The sequence below is a fragment of the Lithobates pipiens genome, unplaced genomic scaffold (assembly GCF_037356315.1).
Source record: "Lithobates pipiens isolate NorthernLeopardFrog02 unplaced genomic scaffold, aLitPip1_a1.2 Scaffold_16, whole genome shotgun sequence".
In the NCBI taxonomy this organism is placed as follows: Eukaryota; Metazoa; Chordata; class Amphibia; order Anura; family Ranidae; genus Lithobates; species Lithobates pipiens.
Genome location: NW_027507748.1, coordinates 400,782,764 through 400,803,178, shown reverse-complemented (window position 1 = coordinate 400,803,178; position 20,415 = coordinate 400,782,764). Strand labels below are relative to the sequence as shown.

Sequence of the window (20,415 nt, the reverse complement as noted above, 5' to 3'; positions counted from 1 at the left end):
TAGGACCTGAATACCTTCTAGCAATTTTTTTTACCTGTGCTTCTTGCGCTTTCTTTAATTGGGACCTATGTTTATTCAGGTTTACTGCCTTATGTGCCTCCCATACCATGCCCGGGTCACTCCCCGGAGTGTCGTTTACCTGGAAGTATGCTGCAATTTCTTTAGCCACGTCATCTTGAATTTCGGGATTCTGTAGCAGGCTCTCATTTAAGCGCCAGCTCAACTCCAGAGAGCAAGCTGGGCCAGACAGGGATCGGCAAAGTATAACCAGGGCATTGTCTGACCACGTTATACTTCCTATGATCACTTCTAATACTGAGGTGAGTAGATGGTGCAGAACCAGGAAAAGATCTATGCGGGAATACAATTGATGGGTGTTAGCGAAAAAAGTGTAATCTCTTTCCCCTGTGTGTAAAGTCATGCATCTATCAGCTGCAACTCATGTAATTTCCACATAATACATTTCCTGGTGCCACCCAGGACAGAGGAAGTCCCCGATGAAGTATCCACTCTAGGGTCTAATGCAGGGGTCTCAAACTGGCGGCCCTCCAGCTGTTGCAAAACTACAAGTCCCATGAGGCATTGCAAGGCTGACAGTTACAAGCATGACTCTCACAGCCAGAGGCATGATGGGACTTGTAGTTTTGCAACAGCTGGAGGGCCGCCAGTTTGAGACCCCTGGTCTAATGGGATATTAACCCCCCCCCCCAGAATTAATTTGCCTTCCGCAAACTCTGCTACAGGCATGGTACACACATGGGAAGAATCTATTCTGAAGGAAGGGGGGCCCACCCACCTTAAAGTGTGTCTCCTGCACAAATGCCACCTCTGTCCGAGATCGTTTTAATTCATTAAGAAGCATCTTCCATTTTTCCATGACATTAAGTCCCTTAGCATTTAAGAAGGTCAGCCTCATACCTTCCATCCTCTCTAGGTTTCAAGGGAGGGAGAGGGCAAGAAAGAGAGAGGGGAAAGAAAGAAAAAAGTGTCCAACCCAGACACTTCTCCCTTTTATACCTTTATATCATGTCAGGTTAGATACGCCCTATCACGGTCTCTCCTACTCCTTCCCCCCTCCCCATCCACCGATATACCTAAATAGGAAGGATGCCGGGGAAGGGCATAAAAACAGGGAGGCAGAGGAGGAAAGAAGGGGGGGAACCCCCTCCTTATATAAAGTTTGATGGTATATACTTATCTCAATTCCCCTCTAACTCCCTAACTTTATCTTATCTTCTATTAGTTCCCTGATCTTACCCCCACTATCTACAATTTCCTTCCCAAAACTTCTCTCTCAACTCATCTCCCTTCTGTTGCCCCACTCTGTCTCCTCCCTATATCCTCCCCATCCCCCTCCATGTGGCCCAGATTTATATACTCATATTCCCTATCTGGATCCTCCCTTCCAGTTCCATCGTCTGCTTCCTCCACAGTAATCCCGTATCTTCGTGACAATCCCATAACCCCCTCCCTCCCCCCTAAAAAAGGGGAAACCCCCGTGGCTAAATCCCCCCCCCCTACCCCGACCTCTAAACCCTATAACATACAATATCCATATATTTGTCTTTATCTCCCCTGTGAAATACAAATCTTATAAAATTATTATGTGTATAGTGCTTATCGGGTCTACATCTACTGTGTACCTCGACCCCTACTAGGGTTGTCCACTAATCTATATCTAGAGGGATTCCAGAAGCTCCAAAGATGATATTTAATATCGGCTCTATTATAAATATAAAATAAAAATTTCTCCTTTACCAATAGGTCACAGAAAAATAAAACATTTTTATTTATTTTTTAAAAGGTGAGAAAAACCCTACAACTTGACCCTCAGCTACAATACTAACCTATTCTCAAAATACCAACCTAATCTTTCTCTTCGTTCCTCTCAAGACCTCTATCTCTTTACGTCCTTTGTCATCTCCTCCCATGCTTGCCTCCAGGACTTTTCCCGAGCTTCCCCCATCCTATGGAACTCCCTATTCCCAATCTGTCTGATTATTTTCTACTCTGTTTGCTTTTAGGCAATCCCTAAAAAAAACTCTCCTCTTCAGGGAAGCCTAGTCTGCTTACACCTAACAACTGTACTTTTATTTTCTTCATCAGCTCATCCCCCACAGCTATTACCTTTTGTATCACTTGATCCTCTCATCTAGATTGTAAGCTCTCATGAGCATGGCCCTCTGATTCCTCCTGTATTGAATTGTTTTGTAGCTGTATTGTCTGCCCTAGTGTTGTAAAGTGCTGTGCAAACTGTTGCCGCTATATAAATCCTGTATAATAACAATAATTTAAAGTTGTTGTAAACCTCAGTCATGGAATTTGAGCAAAGCACATATAGCTGTAGTGTTTACTTATCTCTCCACAAAGCTCTAAGTGCCGTTCCCCTCTCTGCCCCCTCCTTTGTGCTCCTGACAGATGAAGAAAGATTTTTTAATTTTTGGGGGAAAATTCTTTTTATTAGACTTTACCAAAGAAATATACATACAAAACATACAAAATTGCAAGGTATAACCTGGTATCAGATCTCACTTCAGGTTAGTAACCTCATTAACTATGTATAAGTACAAGAAAAGAACAAAATCCCCCACCCGCCTTTACATTTGCAACATTCCTTAAGTGTATAGGAAAACTAGACAAAGACTAAGGGCCCTATCAGCTTCATTCATCATCATTGTGTAGTAACCATATGGAACAGTAAGGATCCCTTGGTTAAAACCCTTCAATTCACTCATGAGAGAAATATGTCAGGGCTTCCACCATAATAGAGTATAATAAGCTCAGTGGGAGCAGGTTAAATTGAATGTAGCAGTACCATGCCGATACCAGAGTTCTGAACGGATAGTCCCACATATCCTCCCAATCATTTCCCTGTAAATAAGGAATTAATGGTATCCAACTCTCCCTGCATTTGGTAAGTGCTTTTGACCTCAAGCAAGCAGTTATTTATAAACCTCAGATAGGAGCTTCTTCAAAGAGTCATCACATAATAGTTGTTCCAGAGGAGAAGACTCAAGCTCTAGGGTTTCAGACCCAAATTGTGCTGTGAAGACGTGTTGCAACTGCAAGTAACAGAATAAATACCAGTTCTGGAGGTGGTATTGGACCTTAGCTGATCAAACATAAGGAATCTCCCTATCCCGACAATATCTTGTACTTGTTTGATGCGAACCCGGGCCCACAAGACGGGGTCCAGACTTCCACCAAAGTGAGAAAACTTGGGATTGAACCAAAAGGGACAGATGGCGAAGGGACCAACCCATTGGCTTCATCAGCACCTGCACCCTGTCCCAAGCACGCAAAGTGCTACGAATGTACCCAGTTAAAGGGCAGGTCACCTGGGAACCTCTATAGATTAAATAATATAGACTCTCATAAGATCCTAGAAGAGCAGCTTCAAGCACGGTTACAGCATCCCCATCATCGTGTAACAACCAACGCCTAGCAACGACTTTTCGGCCTGCTAAAAAATATTTAAAGAGGTCTGGTAATGTCAGGCCTCCCTATCCGAGAGGTTCCTGCAAGGTATGAAGCCCTATCCTTGGATGAGAAGAAGACCAGATTATGGAGCTAAACAGACTATTTGCACACTTAAAATATGAACAAGGGATCCAAATTGGAGAATTTTGTAAGAAGTACAAAAAGATTGGTAAGATTTTCATCTTTAAAAGATTGACCTGTCTGATCAATGAAAGTGGTAAATGTCAAACTGGGTCCTTACCTTAGTAATGAGGGGAAGTAGATTAAGCAACATATAATCTCCCACCCTGGGTGAAATACAAACACCAAACACCATTTAAATTCCGAGACCCAAGGTATAGAAACATTTTGCACAACCTGTGCCTGGGCTTCAGCATCTATGGGAAATATGCTGGATTTCTCCCTGTCCACTCTTAGACCTGAAAAACACTCAGTTATTCAGTATCTCAACCACTGCTGTAAGCAATGGCCCAGGATCCTGCAAAAAGAGAAGAAGGTCATCTGCATATAATGCTGTGCACTCATGAATTCTTCCCACCTTCAAAGCTCTAACCGCCGATAACCCCTGCTAGGCAATGGCGATAGGTTTCCTTGCAAGTGCAAATAAAGAGGGAGAAAGCGGGCACCCTTGGCGAGTACCTCTACCCATGAAAACTGAGAATAAACCGCCTTAGCAAGTCGAATGCCTGCCTTTGGACTACTGTAGAGCAAAGATATCCATGCAAGATACTGATTACCAAGACCCATATATCTTAAGACCATGGACATATAGGTTCAGTCCACTGAGTCAAAAGCATTTGCCATGTCAAGTGACACCTGCACCCTCGCCCCAGGATTAGCATGATTGTCAACCAACGTAGTGATGGCCTGCGACAATCTAGTGGCCAATACCTTGGTCAAGATTTTAAGGTCTTGGTTCAGAAGGGCAATGGGTCTATAGGAGGAACATTCAAGAGGATTCTTCCCCGGCTTAGGTAAAGAACAACCTGAGCCTCAATAAGGGAGTCAGGAAGAACCTTATTCTCTATACAAAAGTGTAATAGTGATTTAAGTCTCGGAAACAAGAACCTCAATGTTCAGCCTATACTATTCAACACAAAAACCAACTGGTCCAGGTGATTTATGAGGGGGGAAGACCCGCATAGCTAAGTCTATCCCTTCCTCAGTGATATCCGAGTCAAGGCTGTCCCTATCTGTATCAGACAGGACAAGGACAACTAAGAAGGAGAGCAGAGTCTCCAGTTCTTGCAGATTGTAAGTGGAAATAGGCGCTTAAAGAGTTTTGTAACATTCCACAAAAGTATCTAAGATGTCAGCCGGATCTGTAAGCAGCAATCCCTACCTATTTTTAGGTAGGGATTGTTGCAAGGGACATTTGTCGGTACCCTCTGTTCCACCACCAACATGGCTAACAACTTTCCATTCTTGTTGCCCTGCTCAAATAGAGACTCAGCCCTTCTGACCCAAAAAGTCTGGGTTAGTTCAGTAAGAAAACAATAGGCACCATCGTCTTTTAAAATGAACAAAGAAGAAAAACCATATTGGGGAACATGGGACTTTAAGGGGGCTTATTAATACAAATGGATATATCACACTAAATTTAATAAAAAAATATGTATTTTTATCACAAAAAAGAATAGCATCACAAAAGTCACTTCCTTCGTACAGTTTTCCACGTAATCATTCTACATGTTTTACCTTACGGCTTCTTTGGGAAAATGGGTGGACTTTACTTCTAGTAAATAGATACAAAGATAAATCTGCAAAAAAAAAAAAAGGACATAAGAACATGTTAAAGCACACATATTAATACATACATAGATGCCTCCGTGTAGATAGCAGGAATTTCCCAACCAGAGGTTCTAGCCATAAAGTTTAGGGGACTCGGGGCCAGATTTACAGTAGGTGACTGATATCAGAACGAATTTCTGGACATAAATGGTCCCGCCAGCAGGAATCCCCCAACTAAGCCAGATCACCTACAGAGAGAGGTATAAATAACTTGTATATGATTTTAAAACCAATGTTTCCTGTGGATAAATCAAAAATGTTAGTATGACGTGTCAATCTTAGTGCATGTCTATATTTATATTTAATTATGATATTAAATCCTTCAACAGGAAAAATGGGTATATGCTTACATAAGAAACTTCTTTTAAATGGATAGCTGGAAGCCAATAATTTCAGCAATGATTTTCTAAGCTATATAGAGCCAAAGTCAGGTCTCTGAAAGTAAGGTAACATTAGGGCTTAAGAGAGACCATATAGTTGTAATAAGTTCCCTTATGAATTCCATCAATTAACAATTCCTGCTTTTGTAATAATGGAAAAACTTGCCTTCACATGCTATTTAGTCAGTGGGTACAAAGACTCCATGGCAAAACGGAATATAGAAGCAACCATAAATGAAGAAAATAAATCTGCAGGTAAAAATAAAAAAAGGGAATAGAGCCTTAAATATACCACACCTTTTCTTATCAAGTAGTGCACTGCAATTGCAGTGCATATGAGAGGTATTATCAATAAGTTCAATAGCTCTATCTGTTAGTAGCTGCATGAGGTGTAAGGCTCCCAGGGACTCCAGCAATGTAAATAACGCTGCATGAGCCTATTTATACCCCACTCCAGTGCATCAGGTGGGCTTGACGTCACACCCTGATGATGAAAATCGGACGCTCTGGAAAAATGCTGTATCACAGAAGGAGCGCCGCCTCTCCACAGAAGCCCCGCCCCAATGGCTGACAGACAGAGGGGCCACTGCACACTAAGGGCGTGCCGAGCATGGTGACACCATCACATACGTCAGCCGTTCATCAGAAAAACTGTGCCGCAAAGAGAAACACCTCATTTCCGGATACACTGGGATGCACTTGTTTCCATGGGAGCTCAGCAAGTGATCCCTTGAGATCAAGGATCATACTGTTGTGGGCCCCTAGGTGTCCGTGCAGGGATCCTATGGCAAATAGGTGGACATCATGCCCGATGAACCACTCTGGATGAAGGAAAAAGAGAGAAAAGAAACAAAAGGATTTATTAGATTTCTAGAGTAGGATCGATGGCGTTTCTGTACATCAGCAGAAAAATCTGGGAAAAGAATCACTGGTGTTTCATATGGCAATTCAGGGTGCTTCCTTGCTTCATCCAAGATCGTGTCTCGATCCCTGAAATTTAAAAAATGTACCAGGAATGGTCTAAGCGGTCTGCCAGCAGGGCGTTTGCCATTAGGAACTCTGTGCACCCTCTCGACAACATAGGTAGGTGGCATGTCAGGTAAATTCAGCAGCTTTTTAAAGAGTGACTCTGCAAAGACAGCATGGTGTAAGCCTTGGCCCCTTCCGGAAGTCCACCCACGCGGATGTTGTTGCGGATCTGTCTGCTAATCCTCCACCGATCCGATGCGATCCTCCGCTTCAGTAAGCCGACCTCTGATTTTGTCAACGTCATGGCAAATCAGTGTACATTCAGAGGTCAAGTGATCGATGCATACCATCAGAACTGCCTTATACCCCTCGATGGCCTCTAGGATAGGCTTTGTAATGGCATCTGGGGCTGCCTCTGAAGCAGGACAAGGAATTTCTGCAGCAGGAGGAGAGGACGCCATTGCGGTGTGTGTTGCAGCGGCACTCAGCTCTTTTCTCTACTCCACGCTGAGCTCCGGATGGTGAAAGGAAGATGGCTCTGGGAGAGCATATGCCTGCCCCTTCCTGGAGTGCTGAGGCTTCGGGTCTTGGGCATCTTACCCCGATCTTTCGGCGACATGAGTGCAGTCACCGAGGGCTCCAGGAGGCAGAGAGAGGCAGCTGAAGTCAATTAATTGAGAGAAAAGAGCCACTGTCACGAAAAATATCCAGGATTAACACGGAACTCATGGACCACGTGTCTGTCTTGGCTCACATCTGGCCACACACCCCCCCCCCCCCCCTCCCCATGAAGAAAGATTTCACAATCTACCCTTTTAAAGTTGTGTAGAGAGGATAGGACTATAGATAAACAAGTAAAACCTATGGAGGATGATTTCTTTCACTTCTGTGTATCACCTGAGGCTGTTCACTTCACTGGGTATATGTGAGAGTTTACAAAAGTAAAGCTATCCTTTAAATTAAGTGAATACGGACATGATTATGCTCTAGTTTACTAAGGAACTATAGCATTTCCAGCATCACTGCCAAATGTAAATCACCTGTTTGCAATGCACTTCACATACACTCATTGGACAATTTATTAGGGTCATTTGTACACCTGCCTATTATGTAGTTGTCTTATCACTCAATCATGTGACAACAGCGCAACACATAAAATCATGCAGATACAGGTCAACAGCTTTAGCTAATGCTCTCATCAAACATCATAAATGGGGGATCGTAGCTTTTGATCATGCTGACAGACAGGCTGGTATGGGTATTTCTGTTAGGTTTTACTCCTGTGAGCTAAGAACAGAAAACTGAGGCTACAGTGCGCACTGGCTGACCAAAACTGGATAGTTAAAGCCTGAAAAAACTTAGCCTAGTCTGATGACTTCTGATTTTTTGATTTTTTGATTTTTGAGGCCAGTCACTGCATCTGAATGCAGTAGAGTACCATAAGCATAGGTAGAAAAGGAGATCTGCAGGATAAATGTGCAGCTGTCAAATATGTAGAAATTGCTTCATGAAATCATGTCAACATGGACCAGAATCTCAAAGGAATGTTTGTGAAATGTGAAATACTGTAAATGGCACAAAGAATTGAGAGCAAAGCAAGGCTCAACTTAGTATTAGTATAGAGTCCCTAACAAAGTGCTCTATGAGCGTACATGCATATAATCGTCTATTGCTACAGGCAATGGACATGGCACATTACAATGGAGAGAGATGCTGTATCTTAATATAGATTTTTGTATGATGTAGACCTGCCAGAAATTACATACAGAGCAGGAGTAGCGGAGTAGCAAGAGGAGTGATAGATTTTTAAAGTTTTGCTGTATCTGAGTTAGTATTAGAAGCACACAGAGAGGGTTGTTATTTCTTGAAATTTTCAGAACTTCTATTAAGGAGAAAGTTTAGATGCAATAATTGATTCTTGCAATTTATTAATATATGTCTTCATTTACTAGGTTAAGAAACAAATTCTGGATGAAGAAATCATTTGTTCTCCAGAAGCATCTGTTCTTTTGGCCTCCTATGCTGTTCAAGCTAAGGTGAGACCATAAAAAAATACAACAATGCTAAGTGTTCATATAAAATTGTATTGCTTCCAGGAAATGTCATACATAATCCTCATTTAAAAAGAAAAAAGCATGATAAAATTAAATTGAAATTGTAAGAATGTGGATGTTAGGAATAAATTAGAACTGCGCAGGCTTTTTCATTTTCTTTGCCTGTGATTGGGTATTCTTTGCAAAAGTAAAATTCACCACATTGACTAAGCTCTGGGGAAAATTCCCTTGAAAAGTAAACAGCCTGTTTGCCTTTAGTAAAGTAACAGCCCCCACCTGCATGATATATGTAATTTTTTTTATTTTTGCCATAGTTACCCTTTTAGATTTTAGAAACTGTACACTTATGGCAACAGTTTGGGGTGGTACTTTTAAAAACTAGGTCTATAAAGACATAGTTTGATGAGTTTGGTGAAAGGAAATTGAGTAGCTAGCACAGATATTTGAACACAATCCTATTAACGACCTTTGGAATTATTTGGAATTCTGATCACCGGGTCTTCTCATCCTTATCAGACCCTAAAAAGTGGAGGAGCAAATTCATATTAATGGTCATGGCTGCTAGACTAATACATCTCACTAATCATTCCATGACTGCTGCCCCTCTCTGCCAATCCCTTCACTGGCTTCCCATACCCCACTTTGTAAAATTCAAAATGCTAACCATAACATACAAAGCCATCCACAACATCACCCCCATCTACATCACCAACCTCATCTGCAGATATCGCCCAAATCGTCCCCTCCGCTCCTCCGATGACCTCCTGCTTTCTAGCTCCCTTGTTACCTCCTCTCATGCTCGCCTTCAATACTTCTCTAGAGCCTCTCCCATCCTCTGGAACTCCCTACCCCAGTCTGTCCGATCAGCCCCTACCCTGTCCACCTTTAGGAGTTCCCTGACTAATTTATTCAGGGAAGCCTATCCCACACCCACCTAACTGTCCCCGAGCCAAACCCCCATCAAATCATTCTCTGAAGCTATTACCTTTTGTACCACCACCCCCTCCCTTTAGAATGTAAGCTCTACAAGCAGGGCCCTCCTGTACCTTTTGTATTGTACTGTAATTGTGTTGTCCCCCCTATACATTGTAAAGTGCTGCGTAAACTGTTGGTGCTATATAAATTGTGAATAATAATAATAATAATAATAATAATAATAATGGTTTTGGAATATGATGTCCAACAAGCTTATATAGATGTGATAGGCATTCACAAACTTATGTCAATACAGTATATTGTATATTATATCAAAGTCCTGCTCCTACACCTGGGGAGCATGCTTCTTAGCACCACACTTTCTTTTTCTCTATTTTGAAGGGAAAATCTCGTACCTCTGAAGAATTGGCAGACTGGGGCTTGGCCGATATCTAAAAAATATCTCCTATTCACTAATCCTCCCACTAGATATGGACATATTAGCAATAATATTAATTTCATGCATATTTTTAAGCATCATTTTTTCTCAAACACTATGTTCAAGAAAAGACTGATTTTACCAAGTATTTTTTCAGGTCTTTTAATAATATAACACACTGTTTTTGTTTTTACAGTATGGTGACTATAACCCTAACATACACCAGCCTGGATTTTTATCTCAAGATGAGTTGTTGCCTAAACGAGTATGTATAATACTGTTATTGTCACTGTGCAATTGATCGGTAAAATAGTTATAGTCTTTATTTTCCGATAAAGTATATGTTTTGTTTTTTTTAGGTTCTGCAACAATATCAGATGACATCAGAAATGTGGCAGGACAAAATAACAGCTGTGCATGCAGGTCACAGAGGAATTTCTAGGTATGAATAACATTGAGTAACAATTACAATGAGGCAGGTGTCAGAAACCATGAATCAGAGACAGAAGTACAGTTAGAACACACTTGTTTATTAATAATAATAATAATAATAATAAGCTAAACATAGTCAAAACATAGTCAGAGTTCAGGAACCGGATTGGATAGTCAGACAAGAAAAAACGTCAGGGAGCCAGAGATGAGCGTAGTAGAACAGCAAGCAGAATCTGGAGCCAGAAGGAATGTCAGCCAAGCAAGTTTTTAACAGGAACACAGGAGAGCGCCTCTAGAGATGTGACTAAGGCGAAAGCAGAGATCATCTGGGCTGGACGGCTTAAGTAGGCAGGACTGACGAGCAGGATATCATCAACAGGTGAGTCACTGTGGAGAGATAGGAGCTGGCAATTAGCCGACAGCTGAGCGGCCAGCTTTGAGAAGGAAGAGGTGAGCCCAGGCCCTGACAGCAGGCTAAAATGGACCAGGAAGTATTCCATTGTTAGATTCTTTAAGAAAGATCCAACATGCTCTAGATCGGGGGTTTCCAAACTTTTTAAGCAAAGGGCCAATTGACTGTTCTTCAGGCTTTAGGAGGGCCAGACTGTGGCCAGTGGGAGTAGAACATGCCCCAGCATCAGTGGCAGTAAACAATGTCCAGTCATTGGTTTTAGTGGGAGGAATAGTGCCCAATGGTTGATATCAGTTGATATCAGTGGGAGGATTAGTGCCCCATTGTTGGTATTTAGGGGAGAAATAGTGCCTGATTGTTGGTGTCTGTGGGAGGAATAGTGCCCCAACACTAGTGTTAGTGGAAGGAAGAGTGCCCCCTCATTGTTGTGCAGTGGATGGTGCCTCAAGGGCTGGAGAAAGGAAAGCAAAGGGTCACATCCAGCCCGAAAGCCGCTGTTTGGAGACCACTGCTCCAGAGTTTTCCTGATTGGTAATGTAGCAGATATTTAATAAAAATGTACGGCAAAAGAAAATATGAATAAGCCAAACAGCAAAAGGAATGAAACAATGGTACAAATACAGCAAACAATATATAAAGTTTACCTAATCTAACAAAAAATTTAATAAATTGAAGCTTTACAATTATTCCATGTTACATAGTTACATAGTTAGTAAGGTTGAATAAATATACCAGTCCATCCTGAGTCTAAAATTGTCCCCATCCCTGTATACTCACTTCAGTCCCTATCCTCAAGTAGCCTACAATCCAAGGTCCCCATTCATATACTAGGGCCAATTTTGAACAGAAGCCAATTAACCTACCAGCATGTCTTTGGAGTGTAGGAGCAAACTGGAGTACCTGGAGGAAACCCACACAGGCACAGGGAGAACATGTAAACTCCAGGCAGGTGGTGTCATGGTTGGGATTGGAACCAGGTACCCTTTTTACTGCTAGGTGAGAGTGCTACCCACTACACCACTGTGCCGCCGAAGATGTGAAAACAGCATTAGACATGTGCGCTGTCAATAAATTTGTTTTGTTTCGTTCTGTTCCGTATTAGCTGTTAATTTGTATTTCGTAATTTGTGTCCAAAATTCAATTTGGATTCCTACGGAATACGAATTTTCGTTAGGTTCGTTAACTTTTCGTAACAGTTATGAACGTTCATTATGATGGATTTAAAAAGCAAAAAATACCTTTCTCAATATGGCAGTGGTTGACTCATTATGCTCATTATGAGGGGCTCCCACCATCCCTGTGCTGACTTCCTCCTGGGGCTGTACCCCTGCTGTGCTCATTACGAGGGGCTCCTACCATCCCTTTGCTGTGCTGACTTCCTCCAGGGGCTGTACCCCTTCTGTGCTCCTTATGAGGGGCTCCCACCATCCCTGTGCTGTGCTCATTATGAGGGGCTCCCACCATCCCCGTGTTGTGCTGACTTCCTGGGTTCTTAACTTCATTATAACGAATAATCGTAATTATTATGACAATAATAAAACGATATTAACGAACATTCTTATTTTGTCCAATTCTGAATCTCCCATCGACTACCAGTACCAGTCTCCCACTCCCATATTAAAAAAGGTAATTTTCCCAACCCTCACTCAGCAGCAGAAGAAAACCTCTGATTGGTCAACAAAATACCAGTCACGTTTCTGTTGTAACGGAATTTGGATCCGAAATTCGTCAACTAAATTTCGTATTTCGTATACAATTTGGAAGCATAGAAATTCATATTTCGGATGCTTCCGAATTAACGAATTTTTGGAAATTCGTACGAATTTTCTATTCGTACAAAACAAACCACACATGTCTAAACAGCCATAGTTTTCATTTTTCAAACTAAGTAGATCTTCTGCAAGTAAAAATTCTGTTAATACTGCTACAAATCCTGTGTGCTTGTATTTGTAGCTGTACAATGAACTGAAATCTCACAAATTTTAAAACAAAGGAAAACAACCCATAAAAGAATGAAAACGAATACAGCCACCGACTCTAAGGACTGGCAATCTGCAAAATATTACATTTTGTTTTTTGGGTTTGGATACACTTTCATACAATTCAGATTTTTGTTTGGGATTTGTCTGAATACTACACTAATCATAACAAACAGATTCTTGTTTAAGTATGTTCTATTTAATGATATATACAATGTTAACATTTTGTAGGGATGAAGCAGAGATGAATTATTTAAAAATTGCACAAGACTTGGACATGTATGGTGTGAACTATTTTCCCATCACAGTGAGTAATGCATGTTTCATTTTTTAAAAACAAACATACCACAAAGGTTATATAAATGACCATGGGAGTTATTTACGAAAGGAAAATCCACTTTGTACTGCAAGTGCAAAGCAAAGTGCACTGAAAGTGCACTTGGAAGTGCAGTCACTGTAGATCCGAGGGGGACATGCAAGGAAAATAAAAAACAGCATTTTAGCTTGCACATGATTGGATGATAAAATCAGCAGAGCTTCCACTCATTTCAGATCTACCCCTTAGATATAGAGCAACTGCACTTGAAAGTGCACTTTTAGTGCACTTTCAAGTACACTTGCAGTGCAAAGTGGATTTTCCATTTGTAAATAACCCCCCATGTCTCTAGCTCCTTTGAAAGCTGTTTCAAGCTAAATTCTTATCCAGGCATTGACCTGCAATATACACTGCTCATAAAATTCAAGGAACACTTTGAAAACACATCAGATCTCAATGGGGACAAATATCATACAGGATATCTATACTGATGTGGACTGGGTAATGTGTTAGGAACGAAAGAATGCCACATCGTTTGATGGAAATAAAATTTTTCAACAGAGGGCTAAATTCAAAGATACACCGAAAATCGAAGTGAAAAAATGATGCAGCAGGCTAGTCCATTTTGCTGAAATTTAATTGCAGCAACTCAGAATTGTATGGCCCCCACATGCTTCTAATGAGATGACGGATGGTGTCCTGGGGTATTTCCTCCCAGATCTGGACCAGGGCATCACTAAGCTATTGAACAGACTGAGGCGCAACCTGGCAGTGTCAGGTGGATTGAAACATAATGTCCCAGAGGTGTTCTATTGGATTTAGGTCAGGTGAGCATGGGGGCCCATTCAATGGTATCAATTCCTTCATCCTCCAAGAACTGGCTGCATACTCTCGCTACATGAGGTCGGGCACCAGAAGGAACCCAGGACCCACTACACCAGAGTAGGGTCTGGTAATGAGCACAGGGCCCACTAGAGGACTTCGGGCCCTCCGGCCATCTTCATGAAGACTGTTCCTGATTGAACAGTCTGAATAGGGGGTGGAAGCTGCACCCATGGACAGATTCATGCATTGCATGAATCTCTCCATTGTTCCTTAGGAGTGGTGGATGCACCGCCACTGGTCTCGGGTGTTTTGAATGCTAAAACAGGATGCCCCATATTTTTTCTCCAGCTATTTTGCCATTAGTCTTCACCAGTTTCCCAATTGCTGCCAATTAAAAGCATGCTAACAACATGATGCTCCCATCACCATTCCTCACTGTGTAGATATTATTCTCAGGGTGGCTATCGGTTTTGGCTTTTCCCAAAATTTATAGGAAGAACAAAAAGCTCTATTTTGGTCTCATGAACAATCTTTTTCCACAAGCTTGCTCTGTCTCTCACAATAATTTTGTCAACCAGCAAATGGGATTTGATGTGAGTTTTTTAACAGTGGCTTTTTTTTTTTATCTTCCCGCTTCAGAAAGCTCAGCTTTGTGGAACATCTAAATGACAGTATTCCTGTGGATGGTTAATACAATTTTAGCTGTAGATCTTTGCATCTTATTGAAAGTTAGCAGTATGCTACTGGTTGCTTCTTTGACTGGTGCCCTCCTGATGCCCAATTTCTTAGTTTTATTAGAAAGTCTTCACTAGGCATAGTAGCAGGGGACCTATATTATATTCTTTCAGTTTTTTTAAAAAATAATGCATTTAATGGTCCACTCTGCATGTCTAAAGTTTTGGATGTTTTTTTTTTAACCCAAACATGTTTTGATAGCTACTTGGTGTCATGATCAGGAGTCAGGCTTGAAGACCAGTTGCTGTAGCAGTAGCGGAACTATGACCAACCAGAACCCTGGTGAATGACGCAGGCACACCTGAGGTGCGGAGTCTATGTACTAACCAGTGTTCACCAAAGCTCATGATGGTGAAGATGGATTTTTCCTGCGTGTTAGTACCAGATCCTTAGGATTACCCCACCAGGAGGTGAGCAAGCTAGGGTGCAGCAGCGAATAAGCAGGTAGGTATCAAACAGAAGCCTAGTCAGTAAACAAGCCAAAAGTTCAGTAACGAGTAGTTGCAGGTTGGGATCAGGCAGAAGCGTAGTCAAGGAACAAGCCAAAGGTCGATAACGAGTGGTAGCAAAATATGGGTGGCAGCAGGGAAGACAGGAGCGAGATACTGGATGGAGAGAGCACAATATTCTGGCAAACAGGAAGTGCAGAGGCAGGGCTTAAATCAGGAAATTCATTGGAGGAGCAAAGAGTTCAGGGTTCAAGACAAACCAGGTTCAAGACAGGATCACTGAATTTTTCTTAGGAACTGTCCTATATTCCAGGTAGCTCAGCAAGAAGAGTCATTGCCCCAACACAGCAGAGGTTCAGAGACACTTGGTCTTGTTTCTGGTTAGGTCTCCTAAAAAAGGAACCTTCCAGAAACAAATGTATTTATTTGGAGATTATATTCCACTTTATTGTACACATGGGGGTTCCAGTTTACTTCGGAAAGAAGTTGGATTCGGCAGAGTTTATTTAGGGATGTCACAGCCAGGAGGGTGAACACATACAGTTGATATAAAAAGTCTACACACCCCTGTTAAAATGTCAGGTTTCTTTGATGTAAAAAAAGAGACAAAGATAAATCATTTCAGACATTTTTCCACCTTTATTGTGACCTATAAACTGCACAACTCAATTGAAAAACAAACTGAAATCTCTTGGGGGGGGGGGGGAGGTAAAAAAAATTGTAAATAATGTGGTTGCATACTGTAGGTGTGCGCACTCTCTTATAACTGGGGCTGTAGCTGTGTTCAGAATTAAGCAATCAGATTCAAACTCGTGTTAAATAGGAGTCAGTAGACACCTGCCATCATTTAAAGTGCCTCTGATTAACCCCAAATAAAGTTCAACTGTTCTAGTAGGTCTTTCCTGACATTTTTTTAGTCGCATCCTACAGCAAAAGCCTTGGTCTGCGGAGAACTTCCAAAGCATCTGAAGGATCTCATTGTTAAAAAGGTATCGGGAGAAGGGTACAAAGGAATTTCCAAGGCATTAGATATACCATGGAACACAGTGAAGACAGTCATCATCAAGTGGAGAAAATATGGCATAATAGTTACATTACCAAGAACTGGACATCCCTCCAAAATTGATGAAAAGACAAGAAGAAAACTGGTCAGGGAGGCTGCCAAGAGGCCTACAGCAACATTAACCACTTGCCGCCCGCCCTATAACAAATAGACGGTGGCAAAGTGGTTGCATAATCCTGACCGGATGTCATATGACGAGATCAGGATTATGAGCCGCTGCGCCCACGGGGGCGCGCATCGCGGCGGTCGTTGTTGCGGGGTGTCAGTCTGACACCCGGCAACTACGATCTCGGTAAAGAGTCTCCGACGGAGACTCTTTACCACGTGATCAGCCGTGTCCAATCACGGCTGATCACAGTGTAAATAGGAAAAGCCGGTGATCGGCTTTTCCTCACTCGTGTCTGTCAGACGCGAGTAGAGGAGAGCCGATCGGCTGCTCCTCTGACAGGGGGGGTCTGTGCTGATCGATTATCAGCACAGCCCCCCCGAGGATGCCCACACTGGACCACCAGGGACGCCACCAGACCACCAGGGATGCCCAGGACAAGGTATGCCACCCTAGACCCCCAGGGATTCCAGTCAGTGCCACAATGGATGCCAATCAGTGCCCATAATGGATGCCAATCAGTGCCCACAATGGGCATCACTGATTGGCATGCATTATTGATTGGCACTGATTGGCATCCATTAGTACAATATATTATAATACAATGCCGCCTATCAGTTCCCATCTGTGCCGCCTATTAGTGCCCATCCATGCCACCTATCAGTGCCCATCCATGCCACCTATCAGTGCCCATCCATGCCCACCTGTGCCGCCTACCCATGCCCACCTGTGCCGCCTACCCATGCCCACCTGTGCCACCTACCCATGCCCACCTGTGCCGACTAACCCATGCCTACCTGTGCCACCTATCCATGCCCATCCATGCCAATCCGTGCCAGCTATCAGTGCCAATTTGTGCCACCTATCAGTGCCCATCCGTGTCGCCCATCAGTGCCACCCATCAGTGCCGCCTATCAGTGCCACATATCGGTGTCCATCAATGCCACCTCATCAGTGCCACTTCATTGGTGCCACCTCATCGGTGCCCATCAGTGCCGCCTTATCATTGCCCATCAGTGTAACCCCATCAGTGCCCATCAGTGAAGGAGAAAACTTACTTATTTGCAAAGTTTTGAAACTGAAACAAAAAAAAAACATTATTTTTTTCAAAATTTTCAGTATTTTTTTATTTGTTTAGCAAAAAATAAAAACCGCAGAGGTGATCAAATACCACCAAAAGAAAGCTCTATTTGTGGGAAAAAAATGATAAAAATTTCATTTGGGTACAGTGTAGCATGACCGCGCAATTGTCATTCAAAGTGCGACAGCGCTGAAAGCTCAAAATTGGTCTGGGCAGGAAGGTGTTTAAGTGCCCGGTATTGAAGTGGTTAAAGGAGGTGCAGGAATATCTGGCAAGTACTGGCTGTGTGGTACATATGGGGTAGAGTGGCAAAACGAAAGCCTTTTCTTAAGAAAAACAGCTAAATGTTGCAAAAGTACATCTGAAGTCTCCCAAAAGCATGTGGGAAAATGTGTTATGGTCTGATGAAACCAAGGCTGAACTTTTTGGCCATTTAAAAAAAAAGATATGTTTGGTGCAAAAACAACACTGCACATCACCAAAAGAACACTATACCCACAGTGAAGCTTGTTGGTGGCAGCATCATGCTTTGGGGGCTGTTTTTCTTTAGTTGGTACAGGGGCCTTAGTCAAGGTAGAGACAATTATGAACAGTTCCAAATACCAGTCAATAGTGACAGAAAAGCTTTAGGCTTCTGCTGAAAAGCTGAACGTGAAGAGGAACTTCATCTTTCACCATGACAACGACCCAAAGCATACATCCAAATCAGCAAAAGGAATGGCTTCACTAGAAGAAGATTAAAGTTTTGGAATAGCCCAGCCAGAGCCCAGACCTGAATCCAATTGAAAATATGTGGGGTGAAGAGGGCTGTGCACAGGAGATGCCCTCGCAATCTGACAGGTTTGGAGTGTTTTTGCAAAAGTAGAGTGGGCAAATATTGCCAAGTCAAGATGTGCCATGCTGATAGACTCATACCCAAACAGACTGAGTGCTGTAATAAAATCCAAAAGTGCTTCAACAAAGTATTAGTTTAAGGGTGTTCAACTGAGTTGTATAGTTTATACGTCACATTAAAGGTGGAAAAAGTTCTGAAATTATTTTTGTCTCTTTTATTTTTTACATCGCAGAAACCTGACATTTTAACAGGGGTGTGCAGACTTTTTATATCCACTGTACAGTATGTAATAAATATATACAGGCGGTCCGCAGGTTACAAATATCTGACTTACAAACAACTCATACTTACAAACCAGAGGGAGACAACAAGAAGTGAGAGGAAATCTACCCATAGGAAGGGAAATTCACTCCTGTAAGAGTTATTATGGGAAAATCTGTCTCCACTGAAGCTTTATCACCAAATCTTGCTTCCACAACACCCCAAAATTTTCAAAATCCAATTGTCATTGGGACAGAAAGTGAGGTGAAATCATCTGAACAGGGGCACAGACAGCAAAACAAATATTACAGGGTTGTTAACCCTTCCCTATGCTATCCAAAAAGCTTAAAAATTATTTTTTTGGCTGGAGCTACATTTAAAAAATGTACCAGTTCTGACTTAAACAAATTCTACTTAAGAACAAACCTACAGACCCCATCTTGTTTGTAACCCGGGGACGTCCTGTATCAAAGGTGAATACTTATGTAAAGCATTATATAGGCTATATTTGCTTACTGCAAAAGTTTGCAAAATGAATACACATCATAACAATTTATATTTAAAGGTTGAAAGTAATGGTGGCAATATAGATTGTATTTAACATGTTAGTTCTTGGGGAAAAAGGGAATAGAGTATATTGAACGCAATTTTTTTTTATTCATTTCCAGCTGGCCAAAAATGACTCGGATATCCTTCTTGGAGTGGATGCTAAAGGAATCCATATATATAGTAAAGATAACAAAATAACACCATTGGAATCATTTAAATGGGGTGACATCAGAAACATTTCATATGATGACAAGAAAGTGAGTTAACATGTATTGTGGGGACAGTATACTAGTTCAGTAAAGTTTTCTTTACAAATGCTATTGGGAACCATTAATGCCTAAAGAGATTGTAAAGCTTTGTTTAAAAAACAAAACAAAGACAAAAAAACAAACATGTCATACTTACCTGCTCTGTGCAAGGGTTTTGCACAGAGTGGCCCAGATCCTCCTTTTCTGGGGTCCCCCAGTGGCGCTCCTGGCTACTCCGTTTCTAGAGTGCTCCCATGGAGAGCTGCAATCCATGGAGGCACTTGTGCAGGCTTGCTCCAGAGTCCTGTTACGCCCATTGACTCCCCTGGCTCCTGTGTCACTGGATTTGACTGACAGCAGCAGGAGCCAATGGCTTCTGCTGCTATCAGTCTATCCAATGAAGACCCGAGACAGCGGCTGGAGCTGCTGGGCTTGTCTCTGTTGATTAAACGATCCAGCTAAGGTATGAAAAGGGGGGGGGGGATCTGGGGGGCAGCTGCAGCACAAAAGGTTTTTTACATTAATGTATACAATGCATTAAGGTGAAAAACCGTGAAGGTTTACAATTTATAGTCCTGCATTAACTGCAGTTGTAGTTAGTTTCTAGCATGAAAAATAGTTTTGTTAATAATGATGTTTTGAAGTAATCTACTTACTAATGTTATTCTTTTACTGTAATGATATCTACAGAGATTGTTATTTAATTTACCTAAACAGGTGTCAATCAGGTTTTGCATGTCAGAAATGCCTACATATAGGCTGGATTCACACCTATGCATTTTTAGTGCTTTTGGCATTTTGCAGATTTGCAACGTGTTCCATAGGAAACCATGTTAAATGGACTGTAGTGCAAATCTGCAAAATGCAAAAAGCACTAAAGCTACATAGGTGTGAATCCAGCCTTATAGTCCAGGACAGGAAGGCAAAACCAAATCTAATGAATATCTGTTAGACTATTGTTTTAGACAGGGCTCGACAAACCCCGGTCGCCAGGTCGCATTTGCGCCTAGATTTCGTGTCCTGGCGACTGGGGCAACGCTGCTGGGGTATCCTGTCTCCATTTGGACCCCGAACTCCGCCGCGCAATTCCATCGGG

At 42.1% G+C, this 20,415-nt stretch overlaps 1 protein-coding gene across 2 annotated transcripts in view; it reads left to right on the top strand.

Moving 5' to 3' along the window:
* LOC143983071 (merlin-like) overlaps positions 1-20,415 on the top strand; it is a 133,424-nt gene that overhangs the window by 72,525 nt on the left and 40,484 nt on the right. Inside the window, exons 5-9 of one of the 2 annotated variants that reach the window (XM_077482325.1) lie at positions 8,573-8,656; positions 10,225-10,293; positions 10,388-10,470; positions 13,083-13,158; positions 19,191-19,328. In XM_077482325.1, the coding sequence (XP_077338451.1) occupies positions 8,573-8,656; positions 10,225-10,293; positions 10,388-10,470; positions 13,083-13,158; positions 19,191-19,328 (450 nt within the window). The remainder of the gene's footprint in view (positions 1-8,572; positions 8,657-10,224; positions 10,294-10,387; positions 10,471-13,082; positions 13,159-19,190; positions 19,329-20,415) is intronic. The other variant, XM_077482326.1, reaches the window with a different exon arrangement.